The sequence below is a fragment of the Podarcis erhardii genome (genome assembly GCF_964252035.2).
Source record: "Podarcis erhardii genome assembly, chromosome: 7".
Taxonomy (NCBI): Eukaryota; Metazoa; Chordata; class Lepidosauria; order Squamata; family Lacertidae; genus Podarcis; species Podarcis erhardii.
The window spans coordinates 89,882,994-89,905,152 of NC_138511.1; the positions used below are offsets into that span (position 1 = coordinate 89,882,994).

General features: G+C 50.1%; 1 protein-coding gene across 7 annotated transcripts in view; it reads left to right on the plus strand.

Annotated features, from left to right (window-relative positions):
* Positions 1-4,734: 4,734 nt before the first annotated feature.
* Positions 4,735-22,159, plus strand: part of VASP (vasodilator stimulated phosphoprotein) — a 44,909-nt gene continuing 27,484 nt past the window's right edge. For 5 of the 7 annotated variants that reach the window (XM_081869111.1, XM_081869114.1, XM_081869113.1 and 2 more), the window contains exons 1-4: positions 16,280-16,530; positions 17,207-17,266; positions 18,876-18,929; positions 19,236-19,310. In XM_081869111.1, coding sequence (XP_081725237.1) covers positions 16,295-16,530; positions 17,207-17,266; positions 18,876-18,929; positions 19,236-19,310 — 425 coding nt within the window. In that variant the 5' untranslated portion in view covers positions 16,280-16,294. Of the gene's footprint in view, positions 5,021-16,279; positions 16,531-17,206; positions 17,267-18,875; positions 18,930-19,235; positions 19,311-22,159 lie in introns of those variants that run through there. The other 2 variants (XM_081869116.1, XM_081869117.1) reach the window with 2 other exon arrangements.

Sequence of the window (22,159 nt, forward strand, 5' to 3'; positions counted from 1 at the left end):
TTTGCATAAGAACTAAAGGACTATGGGAGAATTGGTATACAGGGAGACAAGGTGGTCCCTAATGATGATGCTGATGCTGATGATGTTGTTGTTGATGATGATGATAATAGTAATAAATTTTATTTATAATACCCCGCCCTCCCCGGCCAGAGCCTGGCTCAGGGTGGCTAACACCAGGAAAATTACAGTAAAAGCATAAGGGGGGGCAATTTAAAATACAGGTTAAAATGTAATTTATAATGCAGCCTCATTTTAAAAGTAGCCCATAGATCAAAACCATAAGGGGAGGGAAACATAAGGGCCAGACTGAGTCCAAACCAAAGGCAGGCAGAACAGCTCTGTCTTGCAGGCCCTGCGGAAAGATGTCAAGTCCCGCAGGGTCCTAGTCTCTTGTGACAGAGCGTTCCACCAAGTCGGGGCCAGTACTGAAAAGGCCCTGGCCCTAGTTGAGTCCAATCTAACCTCCTTGAGGCTCGGGACCTCCAAAATGTTGTCATTTGTGGACCTTGAGGTTACCTGATTCCTATTAAGCCCTTTAGGCTTTCATACCTCAGCATTGATACCTTGAACAAAGCTAGGAGATTTCCTGGCAGCCAGCAAGGAGCCAGTGTGGTGTAGTGGTTAAGAGCGGTAGTCTCCTAATCTGGGGAACTGGGTTCGCGTCTCCGCTCCTCCACATGCAGCTGCTGGGTGACCTTGGGCCAGTCACACTTCTGTGAAGTCTCTCAGCCCCACTCACCTCACAGAGTGTTTGTTGTGGGGGAGGAAGGGAAAGGAGAATGTTAGCCGCTTTGAGACTCCTTAAAGGGAGTGAAAGGCGGGATATCAAATCCAAACTCTTCTTCTTCTTCTTCTTCAGTAACTGCATAATGGATGCAGAGTTGTTCTGGCCAAAAGCTACGATGCTTCACTCTGCATGAGCTGCAGTTTCTGAACCAACTTAATTAATAATAATATTAACAACAACAACAACAACAACAACAATTTATTACTTATGCCCCGCCCATCTGGTTGGGTTTCCCCAGCCACTCTGGGATGCTTCCAACAGGAGATTAAAAATACAATAAAACATCAGTCATTAAAAAACTTCCCAAAACAGGGCTGCCTTCAGACATCTTCTGAACGTCAGATAGTTGTTTATTTCCTTGACATCTGCTGGGAGGGTGTTCCACAGGGCGGGCGCCACTACCAAGAAGCCCCTCTGCCTGGTTCCCTGTAACTTGGCTTCTCGCAGGGAGGGAACCACCAGAAGGCCCTCGGAGCTGGACCTCAGTGTCCGGGCAGAACGATGGGGGTGGAGACGCTCCTTCAGGTACACTGGACCGAGGCTGTTGAGGGCTTTAAAGGTCAGCACCAACACTTTGAATTGTGCTCGGAAACGTACTGGGAGCCACTGTAGGTCTTTCAGGACTGGTGTTATGTGGTCTCGGCGGCTGCTCCCAGCCACCAGTCTAGCTGCTGCATTCTGGATTAGTTGTAATTTCCATGTCACCTTCAAAGGTAGCCCCATGTAGAGTGCATGGCAGTAGTCCAAGCAGGAGATAACCAGAGCATGCACCACTCTGGCGAGGCAGTCTGCGGGCAGGGAGGGTCTCATCCTGCGTACCAGATGGAGCTGGTAGGCAGCTGCCTTGGACACAGAATTGACCTGCGCCTCCATGGACAGCCGTGAGTCCAGAATGACTCCCAGGCTGCACACCTGGTCCATCAGGGGCACAGTTACTTCATTCAGGACCAGGGAGTCCCCCACGCCCGCCTGCCTCCTGTCCCCCCAAAACAGTACTTCTGTCTTGTCAGGATTCAACCTCAATCTGTTAGCCGCCATCCATCCTCCAACCACCTCCAGACACTCACACAGGACCTTCACTGCCTTCAAGGGTAGCCCCACGTAGAATAAATTGCAGCAGTCCAGCCAAGACGTTGCCAAGGCCTGCACCACCATAGCCAGGCCATCACTGCCAAGGAACAGCCAAAGGTGGAAGGAAGCACTCTTGTGAGCCACTGAGGACCCCTGTGCCTCCGATGATGGTGACAGATCTAAGGCAAAAAACCCACCAAGAAGAGCGCAACCTGCCACTCTCTGTCCCCCTCAAAATGGCTTCTGTCCCTCCAGAATGTAGCTTTGGCTTATCAGTTCTGCTTGGGGCTGGCTGAGGCTGATGGGAGTTGTGGTCCAAAACCACAACTGGTTGTGGGAGCCAGTGTGGTGTGGTGGTTAAGAGTGGTAGTCTCGTAATCTGGGGAACCGGGTTCGCTTCCCCGCTCCTCCACCTGCAGCTGCTGGGGGACCTTGGGCCAGTCCCACTTCTCTGAAGTCTCTCAGCCCCACTCACCTCACAGAGTGTTTGTTGTGGGGGAGGAAGGGAAAGGAGACTGTTAGTCGCTTTGAGACTCCTGAAGGGGAGTGAAAGGCGGGATATCAAATCCAAATTCCTCAAACATCTCAGGGGCACCAGGTTGGGCAATGTTGATGCAGCACACACATTCATACTTGGGCTCCAGATCCTGCATGTTGTGAACTGCCCTGTGTTCTTTGCATGAAGAGCAGTAGACAAAATCTATTAAACAGCAACAATACACCTGGTACGCAGGATGAGACCCTCCCTGCCTGTGGACTGTCTCGCCAGAGTGGTGCATGCTCTGGTTATCTCCCGCTTGGACTACTGCAATGCGCTCTATGTGGGGCTACCTTTGAAGGTGACCTGGAAACTACAACTAATCCAGAATGCGGCAGCTAGACTGGTGACTGGGAGCAGCTGCCGGGACCACATAACACCGGTCCTGAAAGACCTACATTGGCTCCCAGTACGTTTCTGAGCACAATTCAAAGTGTTGGTGTTGATCTTGAAAGTCCTAAACGGCCTCAAATGCCCAGTATACCTGAAGGAGCGTCTCCACCCCCATCGTTCTGCCCAGACACTGAGGTCCAGCTCCAAGGGTCTTCTGGCAGTTCCCTCCCTGCAAGAAGGAAGGTTGCAGGGAACCAGGCAGAGGGCCTTCTTGGTGGTGGCACCCGCCCTGTGGAACGCCCTCCCACCAGATGTCAAAGAGAAGAACCAGACTTTTAGAAGACATCTGAAGGCAGCCCTGTTTAGGGAAGCTTTTAATGTTTGATGCATTACTGTATCTTAATATTTTGTTCTATGCCGCCCAGAGTGGCTGGGGAAGCCCAGCCAGATGGGCAGGGTATAAATAATAAATTATTATTGTTATTGTTATTATTATTATTCCCTAGTTTAAAAGCATAACACAAAAGCTTAGTGTGTAGTCATAGCGGCTATATGTATGGGTGTAACTGACCTACTCACTGGATAATAAAGCTGCCTCAAGCAAGGCTCTGTTAAATTTAATATCTTGTCGCTGCTGGTTCTATGACAGTAATAAACTGATTGATTGACTGCCTTGTAATTGGTCATTATACTTTGCAAACTGGGTAGAGGTCTATTAAATTAGTATACACCTTCATTATACACACAGACACACATCTCAGCCTCCCCTATCTTCAACATGGGAGACAAATTATACTGTCCTACCCGACAAGGCTGTTGTATGTATTAGAACAATACAATGTATGTGTGGGAGGTTTTTAAACCCAGGTTTGGGTGGCCAAGGCTTCTCCAGAATGCCATTGGATGGGGATTATTTTAGCTGCGATTCCTGCATGATTGAAGGGGGTTGGACTGGATGGCCTTTGGGGGGACCCCTTCCAGCTGAAAGATGTTAAATTATTTTTGTATGCCACAACTGTGCACATATTTTATTAGCTAAAAAGTGGAAAACCCAAGAACTACCAATGATAGAAGAATGGCAGATAAAGATGATGGATTTTTCGGAGCTAGCCAACCTGACCGGAAGAGTCTGTGACCAGAAGGTGGATGAGTATCATTAAACATCTTTCTTCGGCAATTCCACACCTGTTATTCCAAGGAGAAAGGCCTCTGGTTTCTTGATAAATGTATATTTCAACATTTTTTTCAATTCATTATAAATCTTTTCCCAGGAAGAGTGGATTAAATTTAATGATTACTTAGTTAAATACATTAAGTTAAATTAACTGAAAACAGCTTGCAGATACTTAATTGGCTCAGGATTTTATTTATGTTAAGCGTCAAATTAATATGTTTAATTTCATAATGTGAAGATCTAAGGATGTTAAATTTTATAAGACCTGTGATTCGGAAAACTGTTAAAAGGACATGCAATGAAATTCAACCAAGGGGAAGCGAGGAAGTCACTTCACAATGTTAACAAGCGTAATTTTCAATAAGGCTCTGATTTATGTTTGTTTGTCTTATGTGTTTGTTTGTTTATAATGTGAAAACCAATTAAAAAAAAATTGATTTTTTTTTAAGTCCCCATCGGGGGCGCGCTCCCGTCTTACCCCCCCCCGCACCCCCTCCCCCGCCTCCGATCGCCCTTTTAAGGCGCCCCCTCCGCCGCGCCCCTTTTAAGACGGGTCCGGAGCGGTGCATTGTGGAAACGGGGGGGGGGGGAGGAGGCGGCGTGGAATTTCGGAATGAAATGTAGCAAAGGGAGGAAAAAAGTGAGAGGGAAGCAAAAGAGGAAGTGAGGGGCGGGGGAGGCAAGAGTGGAACCACATCAAAGGGGGCGCGCCAGGGAGGCGAGGCGGGTGCGGGAGCGCGCGTGCGCGTGCCCGCGCCCCCCCCCTTCTCTCTCTCTCTCACCGCCTCCCCTCCTTCTCTGGCCAGGCAGGATCGGGACCATGACCCCCCGGCGGGGGCTGGTGCGGGCCGGGCCGAGGTAGCCGCGGGCCGGAGGAAGGAAAGCGGGGAGCGGCGGATGGGGACCGGAGCGGACGCTGCGGCGGCGGCGCCGGTGGCTCCCGGTGCTGCTGCCTGAGCCTGGAGCTCCGGCAGCCTCCTCTCCGGGTCTCCGGCCCGCCCGGCCTCCTCGCGGCCCCACCCCCGTCCCCACCCCGCCAGCTCGGGGCCAGCGGCAGCCCAGCGGAAGCGGCAGTCGGAGGAGCGGCGGCGCCGCACACGGAGCCCGCAGACATGAGGTCGGTTAGTGCTGCTACCTGCTGCCCGGGCGCGGCGGCGGCGGAGGGAGGGAGGGAGGAGGGCGCCTTTGTTGTCTGGGCTGCGGGAGCCGGGATTTCGGGGAGGGGGGGGCGCCGTCTGGCTTCCCCGTGGGCCTCCGCCCCGAGGAAGGAGCAAGCGGGGAAACGGGAGGCGGCACGCCGAGGCTGCTCCGAAGAAAGGAGCGCGGCGGCACCCGCGTCCCCGCCCTCCAGTCGGGGCTGCAACCAGCGCAGATTCTGGGGGGGGGACCTAGAACATCGGGGGGTGCTGTTTGGGGGGAACTGGGAGATTGGGGGTTGCTGTTTGGGGGAAGCTAGAACCTTGGGGGTTGCTGCTTGGGGGAAGCTAGAACATTGGGGTTGCTGTTTGGGGGGACCTGGAAGATTGGGGGTTGCTGTTTGGGGGAACCTAGAACATTGGGGGTTGCTGTTTGGGGGGACCTGGAAGATTGGGGGTTGCTGTTTGGGGGAACCTAGAACATTGGGGGTTGCTGTCTGGGAAAACCTAGAAAATTGGGGTTGCTGTTTTGGGGCACCTAGAACGCAGGGGGTTGCTGTTTTGGGGGAACCTAGAACATTGGGGGTTGCTGTTTTGGGGGACCCCCTTCCCACATTACGCGGTTTTCCTGGTTCCTTTTGTAACCGCTTGGGAGAGAGGTGCACGTGGCAAAGATTAACACCCCCCCCAAAAAAATAGAAACTGTTAGAAGCTTTTTTTAAAATGGGGGGGTCGTTTTTGCCCTCTCTTTGAAGCCCAATTGAGCGTGTTTTCCGGAAGTGGGGAAATGTTCCCCAATATAGGAAGAGAGATTAGCACTCCCCCCGCCCCCCACTTTGGAAGAGGCAAGAGAGGATACAGTACCCCCCCCAAAAAAAATTCCTGTGGTCGGAATGACTGTGGACACACGCAGCCCATCTTTGAATGGGAGCGAAGAGGGGTTGAATGGGGGCACCCCAAGTTGATGTCTGAAGCCACGCCCTTCCGTGTGACTTCATTGCTCGCCCCCCCCCCGCTTGAGATAAGGGGGGGGGGGAGACTTCCAGGACGGCAGCGGAGTTTGTTGGCGAGTTTCTCCCGGGGGAGGGAATCGAGCCACGCCCGGGCAAGGGGGGAGCAGGAAGAGATAAGGATAGATTTGCCCCACAGCTGCCTCGTGTCGTCCATAAGTGGGGCGGGGGGGGGGTTGTGAGGAATGCAAATTCTTTCCCAGGGGGGTTGTGCATGCATTTCGCTTTGGGGTGGGAGTTTTAAGTTTTTTGGGGGGCGGAGGGGGGCATTTCCTAGTTCTGCAATAGAGGACTGAAGGTCAGGATTTAGGGTGGGGGCTGCAAGGGGTCAAGTCGAAGGGGGGGGGGAGCGACACCTCTGATCCGTTGTGAGTGGGGAGGGACCTCAAAGGTTGGTTTCTGTGATCCGGGTATGCCACTTAGTTCCTTGCAACCCCACACCTAAGGAACAAATCACCCCCACCCTTTAAGGACACAGGAAATTGTTTTCTCCCAGGAGGGCATTCCTGAGAGGGGGGTGGCTCCGCCCCTATGATGGTACAGGGAAAGTGATCTTTCCCGGAGCCCAAGACCCTTCCCGAATTTGGGGTGCTGGTCTGGTGGGTCCCAGAGTTTCTGGCCAATGCTGGACATCCGATAAGTGGTCAGTCCTCTTGAATGGATCCTTGTCTGAAGATGACTGGACTGGCTTTAGGTACCATTGCAGGGGAATGAGGGGCACCTCAAACCTCCATCTCTCTTCCCCTTGCGATCCTGGCCCTGCTCCTGTCCCCGTTGTGCCCCCTTCGCTCCTTTCCTCAAGTTGAGGGGGGGGGACACACCAAAGACCCCCACCTACCTCCAAGTCTCTTTCAGTGAATGCAGGTTTGGAATTGTAAACCTATTTCAAAGCAGGCTATTTAAGGTTGTCCAGGCTCAAGCTGCCCCCAAATCTTAAGTCTTAAGTCTCAGGTAGGTCTTAAGCTCTCCCACCTCATTTTCTGTGTCCTGGGACTTGCAAGGTTGTGCTTTTGAGCATGTGAAGAGTGTTTTCCCCTGCTTCGTTGAAGTAGTGTGATAATTTCTGAGCCTAACAGGGAGGGTTCTGAGGTCAGGAGGGGAGAGAGACAAGCAGCCCCCCTCCTTCAGAAATTAGGCTGACGAGGAGGAGGCGACCAGCCGTCCCAAACCAAGGGAAGAGGCAGCGTGGTGTAGTGGTTAGAGCAGTAGACTTCAACTCCCATCATCCTTAACTAGCTAGTGGGATGATAGGAGTTGTAGTCCCAAAACAGTGGAAGACTCCAGTTTGGGGAAACACTGGCGTTGGCGTGTCAGATCAGGGTTCGAACCCCCCACTCGGCCACTGGGTGTCACCTTGGGGGGGGGGTCCATTCACTGCCTCCTAGCCTGGCCTACCTCACAGGGTTGTTGTGGGGGTGAAATGAGGAGGTTGGTAGACCGTGTCTTGAGCTCCTTGAAAAAGCTGGGGTATAAATGGCATTCTCCCCTCGCCTCCTTAATCCAGCGGAAAGCTGTGCCTGTGGCCCCGATCCCCTGAAAGCAAAAGGAAGTGAAATGTAGGGGAAGTAGATTCAGATCAAGCGCAGGGCCCTGAGTTTAAAATCCATGATATGCCTTATCTATGAGCCGATCTCTAGTTGCTGTATTGCAATTTTTTATTTTTTATTTTTAAAAGGGCAGCCAGCCCCTGCCTGCAGCCTTACAATACAAGAAGGGAAAGTTGGGGTGTGGGGGTGTGGGGGAGGCAGGGTGTGTTTTGCAGGTTAAGCAACCCGGAAGAGGTCAGTTTGTCATCTTCGCTGCAAGAGACACGGAGTGCAGTGACGCCTTAAAGGTTGACAAGATTTATCACTGCCTGGGCTGCCATCATCAGCATCACCACCGAATTAGTCAGCCTTGAAGGGCTCACAGGGTTCTTGGTCTCAGTAGGAGGAAATGCAGAGAAAGGGAGCGTGTAGTACTTGGGGGGGGTGTCCCAAAGTGGGGGTGGGCAGGATTCCTTGTTGGGGGGTGTCGCTGGAGGTGCAAATGACTATCAGACTTTGAAAAGCTGGTGTCCCTGGAGCAAGCCCAAGAACTTTGTTCAGATGAATCAAACTAAATAGTTTTATTTGGGTTCTGAATAAATGTGCTGTTCACTGCTTTGAGTTCTATTATTCTGTGTTTTTAAAAAAATAATATTTCTTAAGAGTTTAAAGATTACAAAAAGAAAGAAAAAGAATTAAACAAATCAATATAATAAAATACAAAAACAGAAACAAAAATGAAACATTGAATTAACAAAACAAAACAAAAACAATTAAAAACACTTCCAATATTTTCAATCTTAACTTTCATTCACTTGTTTCATTGACTTCCTCACGCCTCCCTTTTTGTATTCCACTTCAATTAACTGTTTCAGCAATTCCTTTCCATCTTCATCTATTTTCTGTCCTGTAATTAATCTTAACATATTCTAACCTTGTTTTTTCCCTTTAATACATTAACAATCTATCTGTACCTAGTTCCTTATAACATTTCTGCCAAAGCCATATAACTTCATTCCACCATTTTTCTATAGCTCATTAATTTTACAATATTTCTGTAAATAATCTTTAAATTTTTTCCAATCTTCTTCCACCGACTCTTTTCCCTGGTCTCGGATTCTGCCAGTCATTTCCGCCAATTCCATATAGTCCATCAACTTCATCTGCCATTCTTCCCGGGTGGGTAAATCTTGTGTCTTCCAATACTTCGCGATGACTTGCTGCTGTTGTCGCATACATAAAGAAAGTTCTGTCCTTCTTTGGCACCAATTGGCCGACCATGCCCAGGAGAAAGGCCTCTGGTTTCTTCAGAAAGGTATATTTAAATACCTTTTTCATTTCATTGTAAATCATCTCCCAGAATGTCTTAATCCTTGGGCATGTCCACCAAAGAGTTCTATTATTCTCTTCCATAGTTGGCCGTGCGAACCGCTATTCTGAATAATGCTTTTTATAAAATGCTGGGGATGAGTTTATGGGACCAAGGGGGTGGTGCGTGACCCCCAGAATTTTGGAAATGGCTGGTGTAGTAGGAAATCTTTGGAGGGTTTTGGAGAAAAGTCCTGTCTGGTGTTTTGTGCAATCTGGAGACAGGGTTCCCTCTGGCATTGGGGTTGCCCTGGGATAGGAAGGAAGAGAGGAGAGTTGTGGTGGTTGTTGGCTATGTTTTCCCCGGTGTAAGGTAAAGGTAAAGGGACCCCTGACCATTAGGTCCAGTCATGGCCGACTCTGGGGTTGCGGCGTTCACCTCGCTTTTTTGGCCGAGGGAGCCGGTGTACAGCTTCCGGGTCATGTGGCCAGCATGACTAAGCCACTTCTGGCAAACCAGCGCAGCGCACGGAAACGCTGTTTACCTTCCCGCCGGAGCGGTACCTACTTATCTACTTGCATTTTGACGTGCTTTCGAACTGCTAGGTTGGCAGGAGCAGGGACCGAGCAACGGGAGCTCACCCCGTCGTGGGGATTTGAACCGCCAACCTTCTGATCGGCAAGTCCTAGGCTCTGTGGTTTAACCCACAGCGCCACCCGCGTCCCTTCCCCCGGGGTATACCCATTGAAATGGATGGACGTGGCTAAGCTAGGTCCATTCATTTGGCTAGGTTACACTGAGTGCTCATTTAAATGGGGAGCTCTGGGTGTCTCAAAGGGTACAGAGGAGGCTAAATTAATTTTAAGACTGTAAGCGCCCTGAGGCCAGAGACCTGCTGCCCTCACTTAAGCCATAAAACGCCGTATTATGTCGACAGTGGGGTGCAGATTCCCTCATCAATAGTGCCGGAGGAACCCCAAAAGTATCAGCCAGATCCTCTTATATGCTGCCTTTTCTTAAAAAAATGGGGAGTGTGACCTCTGACCTGTGGGTCTGGTTATCTCAAGAGTGAATGACATAGTCTGGCTTCCGGACATGTTTCCAGTGGCAGTCATTCAGTTATCTTTAGTAGCCCCCAAGGGAAATTTGAACATCCTGGCAGCCGGTCTTTCCATGTAGGCTGCTGCTGTTGATGGAGGCTTCACTTTGCTGCTCTGGCTCAGAGTGGGCTGCAAACATGGGTCCAATCCCTTTTTAAATCTGCGTCTTGCAGCATTTGAGGTCAGTCGTGCGCTGCATGTTCTGAAACGGCCGCCCATTCATTTCCTTGGTTGACTCCTTGCAGGGTGAGACGACTTTGAGTCACTAGAGAATTGTCTCCTTATTCCATGATTAAGTTCCCTCGAGAGCCTTTGCTGTGTAGGACTTTGTCAAAAGCTCTTTTTGGGGGAACTCCAAGCTTGCCATGTCTTCCGCTGGGTTGTTCCTGTCTCCGCTCTTGACGACACGTTCAAACAGCTCTGAAAGGTTATCGAGGTGGGACTTCCCTTCGATTCTTTATAGCTGCGATTCCTGCATGATTGCACCAGGTTGGACTAGACGGCCTTTGGGGGATCCCTTCCAGCTCTAAGCTTTACTCAGAATAGACCTTTCGAAATTGATGGACCTAACTCAGCCACGTTCATTAATTCTGATGGCTCTAAAACTTCATTCTCTGCCACCCCATGTCTGCCTTCTTTAGGCTAAATAACTCTTGTCTTTCAATAATACATTTTAAACACAGAATTCTGATACGATACAATAATCTTAATTGTCATTGTCCCATACAGAACAACAAAATTGAAAAATCTACACAAGACATTCAAAAACCAACAAGCCTGCTATCCCAGCCTGGATAGCCCCCTAAAAACTCTGATACCCCAATTTTTAAATACAGTATACTTCCATAGAGTTTCCTTACATTGCGTTTAAAACCAAAATCACATTTGGGTAGAAACGGTTTCTCAGGCGGCTAGTCCTAGTCTTTATAGCCCTGTACCTTCTTCCAGAAGGCAGAAGCTGAAAGAGATCATTTCTGGGGTGCGCACTGTCCTGCGCTATCTCTGCAGCTTTCTTATGGCACCTGGAAGTGTAGATTTGATCCAATGTGGGAAGAGTGCACCCAATTATTCTCTCCGCAGTCTTTACAACCCTGGACAGCATTGTTTTTCCCCTGACCGTGCAGCAACCTAGTGCCGTCTCCAGATGTTCTGGACTACAACTTCTATCATCCCTGGCTGATATGCTAGGACTGATGGGAATTGTAGTCCGAAACAGCCCAACGGGGAGGTCTGTGTTAAGAGTAGCTGACCTGAGACTTTGTTCCCCTTCACTGCTGGGGTTGAACTGACGGTCTCGCAAACTTCTGGGCAGGAACTTGATTTCACAGAGATGTTGCGTGATGTGGAACAGTTTCAGATCTGAGTTCGTTGACTCTCGGGTATATACTGAGAAATCTTTGACGATTACATTTATATATTCTCCGCTCCCCTGCCTCTTTCTTCTGAGGTGGGGTCCTCCTCACTTAGTCCTCACAATGACCCTGCAGAGTAGGCTGGGCTGAGAGTCTGTGACTGAACCAAAGTCACACAACCAGCTGAGCGGGGATTCGAACCCAGCTCCCATCAGTGGCTCTCGACCTCCATCCTTGTGGTTAGCACAGGGGAGGGAGGTTTTTATTCCTTTCTCAGCAGACAGGAATATTGAGGTTGTTCGCAGCACACCAGCAATTAAGAGTTTCCTGGCACCGATGACCTTGCAGAATCCACCTCTCCCCTCTTCTAACAAAACCACAAAAGGCCCTCTCATTTGCAAAGCCTTTGTTTTGCATTTTGCAAGGTGCAAAAGAGCCCTCTAGGAATCCTGACTCCCACCCAGAGCTCGCAGCCACCCCTTGAGTTTTCTGTCGGGTCTGGGTCATGGCAGTGGGGGGGGGGGCGTTGCTGCGTTTGCAGCTGTGCAGAAGCAACCCCCCCCCCACCTTCCCGACCCCTTGAAAACCCACAGCTTTTCTCGCTTCCACTTCCGGAGACCACGTCAGCACTGAAAGCTGTGGGTAGGAGAAGCGGATTTCAGCGGCCCGGTCAGGGTTTTATTTGCGTCTTCATGCAGCGCCTAGTGGTTAGAGCTGTGGGGGAGGCCTGAGAAGTTTCAGCAGCTGCAGCAACTGGTGATTTTATTTTCTGCGCAGCCCCCCCCCCCCCCGCCATCCAAATGTCTGCTACTTGGGGTCTCTTTCTGGTATCTTTCAACAGCTGAGAGGCTTCCAGCTGTCTGGGAGTGAAGGGGGGGTTATGTTGCATGCTCCCCCCGAAAACCCTCCCCCAGCCACTTTGGGGAACAAAGATGCTTAGAAACATGGAACTGTAGAGCTGGGACCCCCCAAGGTCATCTAGTCCAACCCCCTGCAATGCAGGAATGCTGGAAGGACTGAATCGTTGAAGTCTAATGTGAAGGACTTGGCCAGATGCTTTTCCTAAACCCTGCCTCATTTAATCCCCCACAGCAACCCTGTGAGGTAGACCAAGCCGACAGGAAGTTGGGTAGTAAATAATAATAATAATAATAATAATAATAATAATAATAATAATTTATTATTTATACTCCGCCCATCTGGCTGGGCTTCCCCAGCCACTCTTGGCGGCTTCCAACACAATATTAAAATACAGTAACGCATCAGACATTAAAAGCTTCCCTAAACAGGGCTGCCTTCAGATGTCTTCTGAAAGTCTGTTAGTTATTTTTCTATTTGACATCTGGTGGGAGGGCGTTCCACAGGGCGGGTGCCACTACCGAGAAGGCCCTCTGCCTGGTTCCCTGTAACTTGGCTTCTCGCAGCGAGGGAACCCCCAGAAGGCCCTCAGCGCTGGACCTCAGTGTCCGGGTAGAACAATGGGAGTGGAGATGCTCCTTCAGGTATACTGGGCCGAGGCCGTTTAGGGCTTTCAAGGTCAGCACCAACACTTGTGCCCCGAAACGTACTGGGAGCCAATGTAGATCTTTCAAGACCGGTGTTATATGGTCTCGGCGGCCGCTCCCAGACACCAGTCTAGCTGCCACATTCTGGATTAGTTGTAGTTTCCGGGTCACCTGCAAAGGTAGCCCCACGTAAAGCGCATGGCAGTAGTCTAGTAGCCCTCAGGGTCCCTTCCAATTCTATGATAAGTGGGGGATGGGATTTGAACCTTGGTCTCTCCCAGGTCCTAGTTGGACGCTCAACCACTATACCAGGCTAGCAACCTTGCAAAGTTTCTGACCCAAAAGGCAGCAGCATTTTTCACTTAAGAAAGGTAAAGGACCCCTGACCGTTAAGTCCAGTCACGAATGACTCTGGGGTTGCGGCGCTCATCTCGCTTTAGTGGCCGAGGGAGCCGGCGTACAGCTTCCGGGTCATGTGGCCAGCATGACTAAGCCGCTTCTGGCGAACCAGAGCAGCGCACGGAAACGCCATTTACCTTCCCGCCAGAGTGGTACCTATTTATCTACTTGCACTTTGACGTGCTTTTGAACTGCTAGGTTGGCAGGAGCAGGGACCGAGTAACGGGAGCTCACCCCGTCGCGGGGATTCGAACCACCAACCTTCTGATCGGCAAGTCCTAGGCTCTGTGGTCACAGTGCCACCCGCATCCATTTTCATATTTTCACTTTGACAAGGAACAAAAACACCGCTTTCTCTGTCTGTGTGCTCACATGTGTGCCTGTCTGCCATGTCTTGTTTGAGATACAGCCTTTCCCCCTTTCTGCCTTAACTTTCCCAATCTGTAAAATGGGCAACCCGGGCAGGAGTCCAGAGAGACCCCTGAGCTCTGCAGTTACTTGACTGAGTTGCTTAGTACTGACTGTGGGTCTGAGATGTTGCAGGCGATTTAATGAGTCCTGGCTGATTACCTAAAGATCAGGAAGCAGCCTGTCCCATTTCCTTTTTCCACTGTGTACATGGACAGACTGGGAAGAGGAAGAGCAGGCCCAGTGGGTGTTAACCCTTGGGCACCCAGGGAGTTGTGGCCCATGCCTTGAAGGCAATCTTGGTGCCCTCAGATCTTGCTGGACTACAAGTCCCATCAGCCCTAGCTGGCACAGAACTATTTGGGGGGTTTTGAGAGCACCAGGTGGGCTCACACATATACCCAGCAAGATGCCAATTAAAACCAAGCCTTTCAAAAGGCAAATTCACGCAATCGTAGAATTGGGAGGGGCCCCCCGAAGGTCATCCAGCCCAACTCTTCACCTGTTCCTCCTCCTGGTGGCGCAGCAAGAAAACGGCTAGCACATTTGCGAAGCTAAGCAGGGTCCGGTTGGGTTTCATATGGGATGGGGGACCGTGCATTGCCCGGGGGTTGGGCTAGATGCCCTTTGGGACCCCTTCTGCCACCTTCCTCTTTTTAAAGGCTGCTTAGCCTTAACCACTGAAATGAGTGCAATGGTAATACTTTGAACTCCTCCGAGAAAAGGTTCCATTTCATCTCCAGGAGAAAGATGCTCCATTGTTTTGGGTGGGAAGGGAAGAGGCAGCTTCCGAAATGAACTTTTGGTGAAATAATTTTTTAACATATAAATTCCAACATTCATTTAACATAGCTTCTTATCTTATACAATATTTTAGACTTCCATCAACAACCTCTGAAGATTTTCCGTTCTTTATCACTTGTTCTGCATTTCTTAATTTCTCTATTACTTTTAATTGCCCTTAACTAATAATCCTTTTCAAAGTCTTCCTTGCAATATTTCACAAAGTCCTCCTTACAGAACTCCTTGCTAGCGTAATCTGTTTGTCACAATTGCTTTTCAAATAGATGAAATATTTACTCCAGTCCTCTTAAGAATCTCTGATCCCGCAGGTTTCGAATCCTTCCTGTTAATTTATCTAATTCTGCATAGTCCATTAATTTCATTTGCCATTCTTCTTTGGTCGGCAGTTCTTCTTGCTTCCATTTTTGTGCCAATAATATTCTTGCTGCTGCTGTTGTGTATAAAAATAATTTCTAGTCTTGTCTGTTAATATCCTCTCCTACAATGCCAAGTAAAAATGTTTCTGGTGTGTGAGAGACAGAGATTAGATAAATTCATGGGGGGGGGGGGTTGGTCCATCAGCCAGGAACAAAGACCCTGAATTGAATGATAATGGAGCCTCCATGTTCAGAGAGTGTCTACCTCTAAATTTGATGTACTGGGGACGGAGGACAAAAGTAGCAGAAGTGTGTTTGTGTGTGTGCTCTGCTTGGGAGATTCCAGAAGCACCTTGGCTGTCCTCTGTCGGAAGCAGGATCCTGGGGCGTTTTTTCCTGATTCAGCTGCGCCGTTCATAGGGGACACGGCAGGTTAAGATTCAGATTCGGCGTTTAAAAGGGTGACTTCATTTTGCACTGGAGCCAGCTTCATGCGCCGGGTTGCTAAGCCCCATTTTCCTCATTCCTCAGATGACTAAGTGCCGTCAGCCCCAAACGCTAGGGATGAGCCGGCCAGAACAGTGAGCCCCAGGATGCCTTGTTCTGCAAACTAAGGCCCAGCGTGTTGCCCCACCACAGGGCAAAGAAAGGACAGACAGATAGATAGATAGATAGATAGATAGATAGATAGATATCTTTATTGTCATTGTCCCATACAGAACAATGAAATTGAAAAACTACATAAAACATTCAAAAACCCATAAAAACTCTGAAAACCCCTAAACCCCTAAAAACCTATTTTGAAATATACTATACTATACTATACTATACTATACTATACTATACTATACTATACTATAAAAACCCCTAAAAACTCTGAAACCCCATTTTAAAATACACTATACAATAAAATACACTATACTAGAGACTCCTTATACTGCGTTTAAAACCAAAATCACACTTGGATAGAAACTGTTTCTCAGGCGGCTAGTCCTAGTCTTTATAACCCTGGACCTTCTTCCAGAAGGCAGAAGCTGAAAGAGATCATTTCTGGGGTGCGCACTATCCTGCGCGATCTCTGCAGCTTTCTTATGGCACCTGGAAGCGTAGATTTGATCCAAGGTGGGAAGAGTGCACCCAATTATTCTCCCCGCAGTCTTTACAACCCTGGACAGCATTGTTTTTTCCCTGACCATGCAGCTCCCAAACCACACACACAGACCATAAGTTAATACACTTTCCACAGTACAATAGTAAAATGCCATTGCTGCTGCCTCTAACCTGTGGAACTCGCTGCCACAGGAGGCTGGGGTGGGTGGCCACAAACCTCAGACCTGGCATATGGCTACTCCCCGTGGCCGGATTGCATGCTTCCCGTGGGCATCTCCTCAGGTTCTTATGGAACCTCCAGCTCCAGCGGCAGTCTATCTATATTCCTAGGTTCTTTGGGGTATTTGGCCACTGTGAGAACAGGAGGCTTGGCTAGATGGGTCAATGGCCTGATCCTGAGCTGCCTCAACTGCCTGGCCTCACCCCGAGTCTCTGGGCCCCCCAGCGCCGGAATCTTCTTGGGGGTCGCAGGTTCTGGGGGCCGCTGCATTGTGACGCAGCACTGAGTTCCGATTGGCACGTCTTCCGGGCTGGTGGGAGAGGCAGAGAGACCTGCACCCGGGCCGGGCGCGGCGGGGGCACAACGCCGGACACCATGGGCCGCTTCGGAAGGTTGTTTCGCGCCGCGCCCCCCCTCGGATTGGGCCCTCTGTTCTGCTGGCCTCCCGGGTGTAGGGGAGGGGGTTGGAGTCGCAAGCGTGGGTCGTATTCTGCCCTTTGGAAATGCCACCATACTCTCCCTGTCCCCCGTCCCCCTCGCTAAACATGAAACTCCGACATGGATTGCAGCCCCTTCTCTCCCCCCCCCATATTGCCCCCCCAATACCAGCTGTCCCTTTTCTCTCGCCTCCACTTTCTCATCCAAGGTCAGCCCTGATATTCTGTCAGTTCTGTTTTTTGGGGGGGAGTGTTTCTTGCCCCCCCCACAAAGAGTCCTAAGTCTTGCTGGCCCTCCCCGCCCCCTTTCCCCAAATTGTCCTGAGCTGGAAAAGGCCGGAAAAGCTGTGCGCCTTTCAGGAAGTGACTCAGCCGTCTCAAATACAAGGCTGCCCAGGGGAGGAAGAGGAGGTTTTTCGGGGGGGGGGGACGACACTTCACCTCCTTACTGATGCTCTCCAGGGGCGAGCACAGACAAGATCCAGTTGCATTCTACCCCCTTAGCCCCAAGGCATGGCTTTTGGCTGCTCCCAGAACTTTCGGGGGGGGGACACCACCGCTGGTCGCCTTGCTTCCCCCTCCGTTCGCCATAGGCGACTTGAGTGGTTTGGGGTTTTTTGCTCTCTGGCAGATCGCCGGCTCCTGACCCGCCGTCTAAGCCCAAAGTGGAGAAGCATGGCACAACGCTCAGGTGTGGATGGATTGGGTCTGTGTGGGGGAGATGTAGCCCCCCCCAAAAAAATCTTCTTTATCCTGGGGTGCCCACCCTTATCTCACAAAACCTGCAGAGGCCTTTGAGAGGGGTACCCGAGATTCTTGTGTATTCTAGGGATGGAAGCAATCTCCCCCCCTCCCCCCCCCAAAAAAAAATCTTGGAAGTTTTGGACCTGCCTCTGGCTGGAACCTGAAAATTGCCCCCCCTTTGACTCTTAAGGGATGGTTTTGTTTTATTTTTCCCCCAATTTTTTTATTAAGTTTTTCACAATTATAACAAATAAAACATAGAAGAAAAGAAAACACACAAGACACATTACATTACTAAAAAGAAAAGAAAAGCAAGAAAAATTTAAACACCTATCACTTGAAAAACCCAAGTTATCTTACATTGTTAATTGACTTCCTCGAATCCTTCCCTTCTGAATTTCATTGTATCTGCATATAACAGCTCTCCAATATCATTCTTCAACTAAAATTATTTCCAACAATTACCGTATTTTTCGCCCTATAGGACGCACCGGCCCATAGGACGCACCTAGATTGGGGGGGAGAAATAAAGGGGGAAAATTATTATCCCCCCCCCCAGGCACGGGGCTGGGGCGGGGGAAGCCCGAGCTTCCCCCGACCCCAGCCCCCAGAACGGGACCCAGAGCAGCTTTGGCATCGCTCTGGGAGCTTGCTGGGCTGGGGGAGGGGGAAGCCCTCGGCCAGCCTCCAAACCAAGTCGGGAGTTGAGTTTGCGGGTCTGGCGACGGGCGGGTGGGAGCAGGCTTCTCTCCCCCCCCCCCCCCGGCCAGCCTTCTAACCAAGTCGGGGGACAGCAGGATGGCGGCGTTCCGCCTCCCCGCTGTCCCCCGAGCTTGTGGGGCTGGCGGTGGGGCTCTCCTGAAGCCTGGAGAGTGAGAGGGGTCGGTGCGCACCGACCCCCCTCCCTCTCCAGGCTTCAGCGAAAGCCTGCATTCGCCCCATAGGACGCACACGCATTTCCCCTTCATTTTTGGAGGGGAAAAAGTGCATCCTATAGGGCGAAAAATACGGTAACTATCTTCTCCTCTTTCCTTAATATTCTAAATTCAGCTTACTTACAATTGAACCTTATTTTAATCCTCAGCCTGTTTGGTACTTTTCAAGTGATTTCTAATTATTTATATTACAATATTTAGCTAAATAGTCCTTAAATTTCTTCCCGTCTTCTTCCAGTCAGGTCGGCCAGCTCCAAAAAGTCCAACATCTTCACCTGCCATTCTTCCACCACTGGAATTTCTTGGGATTTCCAATTTTTAGCTAACAGCAGTCTTGCCACTGTGGTGGCATACAAAAATAGTCTTTTTGGGGGGCAATTCCATTCCTATTATTCCTAGTAGAAAGGCCTCTGGTTTCTGACTCTTAGGAATGGTTTTAAACACCCCCTCCCTCCTTTCCAGACTGATTCCTGGAGTCCGGGGGCTTTCTGGCTTCCTTGGCCTCAGAAGGTGGCAATTTCCCCACCAATGGAGGTTTTCCACCAGGGGTTGGGATGGATGACCCCTGGGGTTCCCTCCCGACCCCACGATTCTGTGACCTTTGACTTTCTCCGTTTCCAGCAAGGCTCCCGACCCCCCCAAGGCCAAAGACCAACACCATTCGACGCAACTCAAGTACGGATGAGTATTTGGGTCAGGGTGGGGGGCAGGGAGTTAGCAACGGCAGGGCGCAGAGTGGTGGGCTGGTTTGCCCTCCATGCTTGCCCTTTGCAAGATGCATTTTTGGAGGGGGGGGCAAAGCTATTTAATTTTTCTCCTGGCCCTGCAGTTGCAGGCCTGGAAGCAACATCCTTCTGTGGCCGCCTTATGCATTGTCCCAAAAGGCCTGGTTGGGAGGGGGCTGAGGACCACCCCCCTCTCCTGGGGGTCTCCCTGGGCTTCTAGCCCCCCAGAGACCAGGAATGTGCTTCCCTTTGGCAGGATCACGCTGGGGAAGAAGTCTCCCGCCCCGGAACCCACTAAGAAAGTCGAAGTGAAACAGGCAGAGAAACCCAGGTGCGAATGAATTTTTTTTGGGGGGGGGTGCGACACTACAGATGCTCTTCTGAGCTCTAGGAAAGGGCTTTGAATTTCAGGATAAGGGAATCCCCCTCTCCCCATTGGAAGGGTTGAGAGCCACCTGCTCCCCACTTTGCCACCCTCTTACTAAATTGGGGGGGGGGCAGCAGAAAAAAAATTTCCTGGGGTGGCACACAAGGGGCAAAGTCTTGTGTGCAACACATTAAGATTTCTAAAAGGGGAAAATCCCATATATATCAGTGACAGGAGTGCAACGATGGAGGGAATATCATTTGGGGGGGGTCATTCCCCCCCCATCTAGAACCGCCCTCTCCAACTGGGACCGAGCTGACGGTTTCTTGTGCATGATCAGCGTTCGGGGGGGGGGGATGTTTACACGGCTAATTCCAAACGACTTTGAACGCCGTCCAAAATGCACATGCACGCCCATTATACGTGGAAATGTCTTTTTCCAGGCCCCCCCCAACCCCGAGCCGTTCTTGTCCCTCTGCAGAAAACAAAGGCTGTGCAGCTCTGCCAATTCCCACCTCCCTCCCGAAAAAACCCACCACTTTTTTTTTTAATACAAAGTTGGAGAAAGTAACATGGAAAGCAATCCTGAGTCGAACCGTACCTGCTTGTCTGTTGCTCTGTCCTGACCCACCCCCCCACCCCAAATTTAACTCAGCCACCCCCCCACCCCATCAGTTTGCAATGCTTCCAGCTCATAAGTCTGGAATTTGGGGAGTGTGTCTCTAGCAAAAAAAAACCACCTCCTTTGTGAATACCTTTATGGGGAAGTTAGTTGCTTTGGGGAGAGAATGGAGGCAATAGATGATGTCAGGATGTTTTGAGCTGGGCTGGGGGTGCTTGTCTTTGCTTAGGCAGGGTTGCTGGGGGGGGGGGAACGGCGCTGGGTGTCTCTGGGCCCCTCCCCGCCTCCTCCAACCGCCTTGCATTCCCACATTATCCGGCCTGTCCTTCAAGTCTACCTTATATGGGCAAAGGCTGCTTTTTGCTCTCCCGCCCTCCCTCCTTCCGCCTCTTTTCCGGTTGGCCGTTCCAGGTGCCAATTCTTATTCTTTCAGTCACTGCCAGAGTAAAGGGGGGGGCAGCCTGTTTCCCGCACTGCCCCCCCCCCACTTAACCTCGCTCTGTTTTCCTGAAATAGAGCGGGTAGGTCTTGTTTGCCCTCTGAACCTAAAAGGAGCAGTCTAGTCCAGCCTCCTTTTGTCGCAGAGGCCAAATACCCCATAGAACCTAGGAACGCAGATAGACTGCCCCTGGAGCTAGAGGCTCCATTAGAAGAGCTGGGCTTCTGGATCAGGACAGGAGTCAGGGTCCTGTTCTCCTAGGGGCCAGGGAAACCCCGCAAGCAGCTCTTGAGGTTTCCAGCAACTGGGATTCAAAAGCCTACCTCTGGCATGTTTTGGTTCGGACAGCCGGCGTTGAGCTGAGCCACCAGAGGTTATATTTCCCCCCCCCCCCCGAAATTTTATTGATTTTCACAATATTATGAAAAACAAACAAACAAACACACAAGACAAACAAACAAAGCAAACATAGATCATAGCCTTATTGAAAATTACAGTTGTTAACTTTGTTAAGTGACTTCTTCGCTTCCCCTTGGTTGAATTTCATTGCATGTCCTTTTAACAGTTTTCCAAATCCCAATTTTTATGAAATTTAACTTAAACTTTCACATCCTTAAATCTTCACCTTATAGAATTAATTATTACTTCATCACTTAACATAAATAAAATCCTAAGCCCATTAAGTATCTGCAAGCTATTTCCAGTTAATTTAACTTAACAAATTTAACTAAACAATCATTAAATTTCTTCCATTCTTCCTGATACTCCTCCTCCTTCTGGTCGCGGACTCTTCCGGTTAGGTCGGCTAGCTCCGAAAAATCCATCATCTTCATCTGCCATTCTTCTATTGTTGGTAATTCTTGGGTTTTCCACTTTTTAGCTAACAAAATATGAGCAGCAGTTGTGGCATACAAAAATAATTTAACATCTTTCTTGGGCAATTCCAAACCTGTTATTCCAAGAAGAAAGGCCTCTGGTTTCTTTGTAAATGTATATTTCAACACTTTCTTTCCAATTCATTATAAATCTTTTCCCAGAAGTCTTTCACCTTGGGACAGGATCCACCAGAGGTTATAGCTGCTTGGGGGGCGGCCTTGGCATGGGGGTTTGTGCCCAGGTTGCAGCGCTCTCATTTGGCCCCCGCTGGCCTGGCATTTGCAGTTCCTAGGCCATTTCTCTGGGTAGAACACCTGGTTGGCATGCAGAAGGCCCCAGTTTTCATCTGGCAGGATCTCCAAGGTATAGGGTTGGGAGGGTCCTTCACCTGTAACCCTGGAGAGCTGCCGGTCAGAGTAGACAACGCTGACCTGAACTTGGTATCAGGCAGCATCCTAAATCTTATATGCCCAGACCCTGCTGGGCAGCTGCATTGGAGTGCAGAAGGCCTGGTTGCAGCCTCCCCCGCCACTGGGCATCACACTTACCTTATGAAATGCTGGGATTATCTTGATAAGACCCTGTACCCACCCCTGTTTGGCCTGGAGGGGTCCGTAAGAAGAGGCTAAGGTGTCTCTTACGTAGAGGGGAAACTGAGGCAGAAGGAAGCAAGGGAACTACTTGAGTTGACTTGTAAGTTGCAGGACCCAGGAGTCGTGTTTGCAGGTCTTCCTCTTTCTCTCGCCGCCCCCCCCCATGAGGTTATGAAAGGGAAGGTGGTTTGTTTATGCTGTAATTTTTGTGTCTTGGGATACTTGGCCGAGCAAGTTCCACATTTCACAAAACCTTCCTCTCGCAGCAAATGTTCCTCCATTT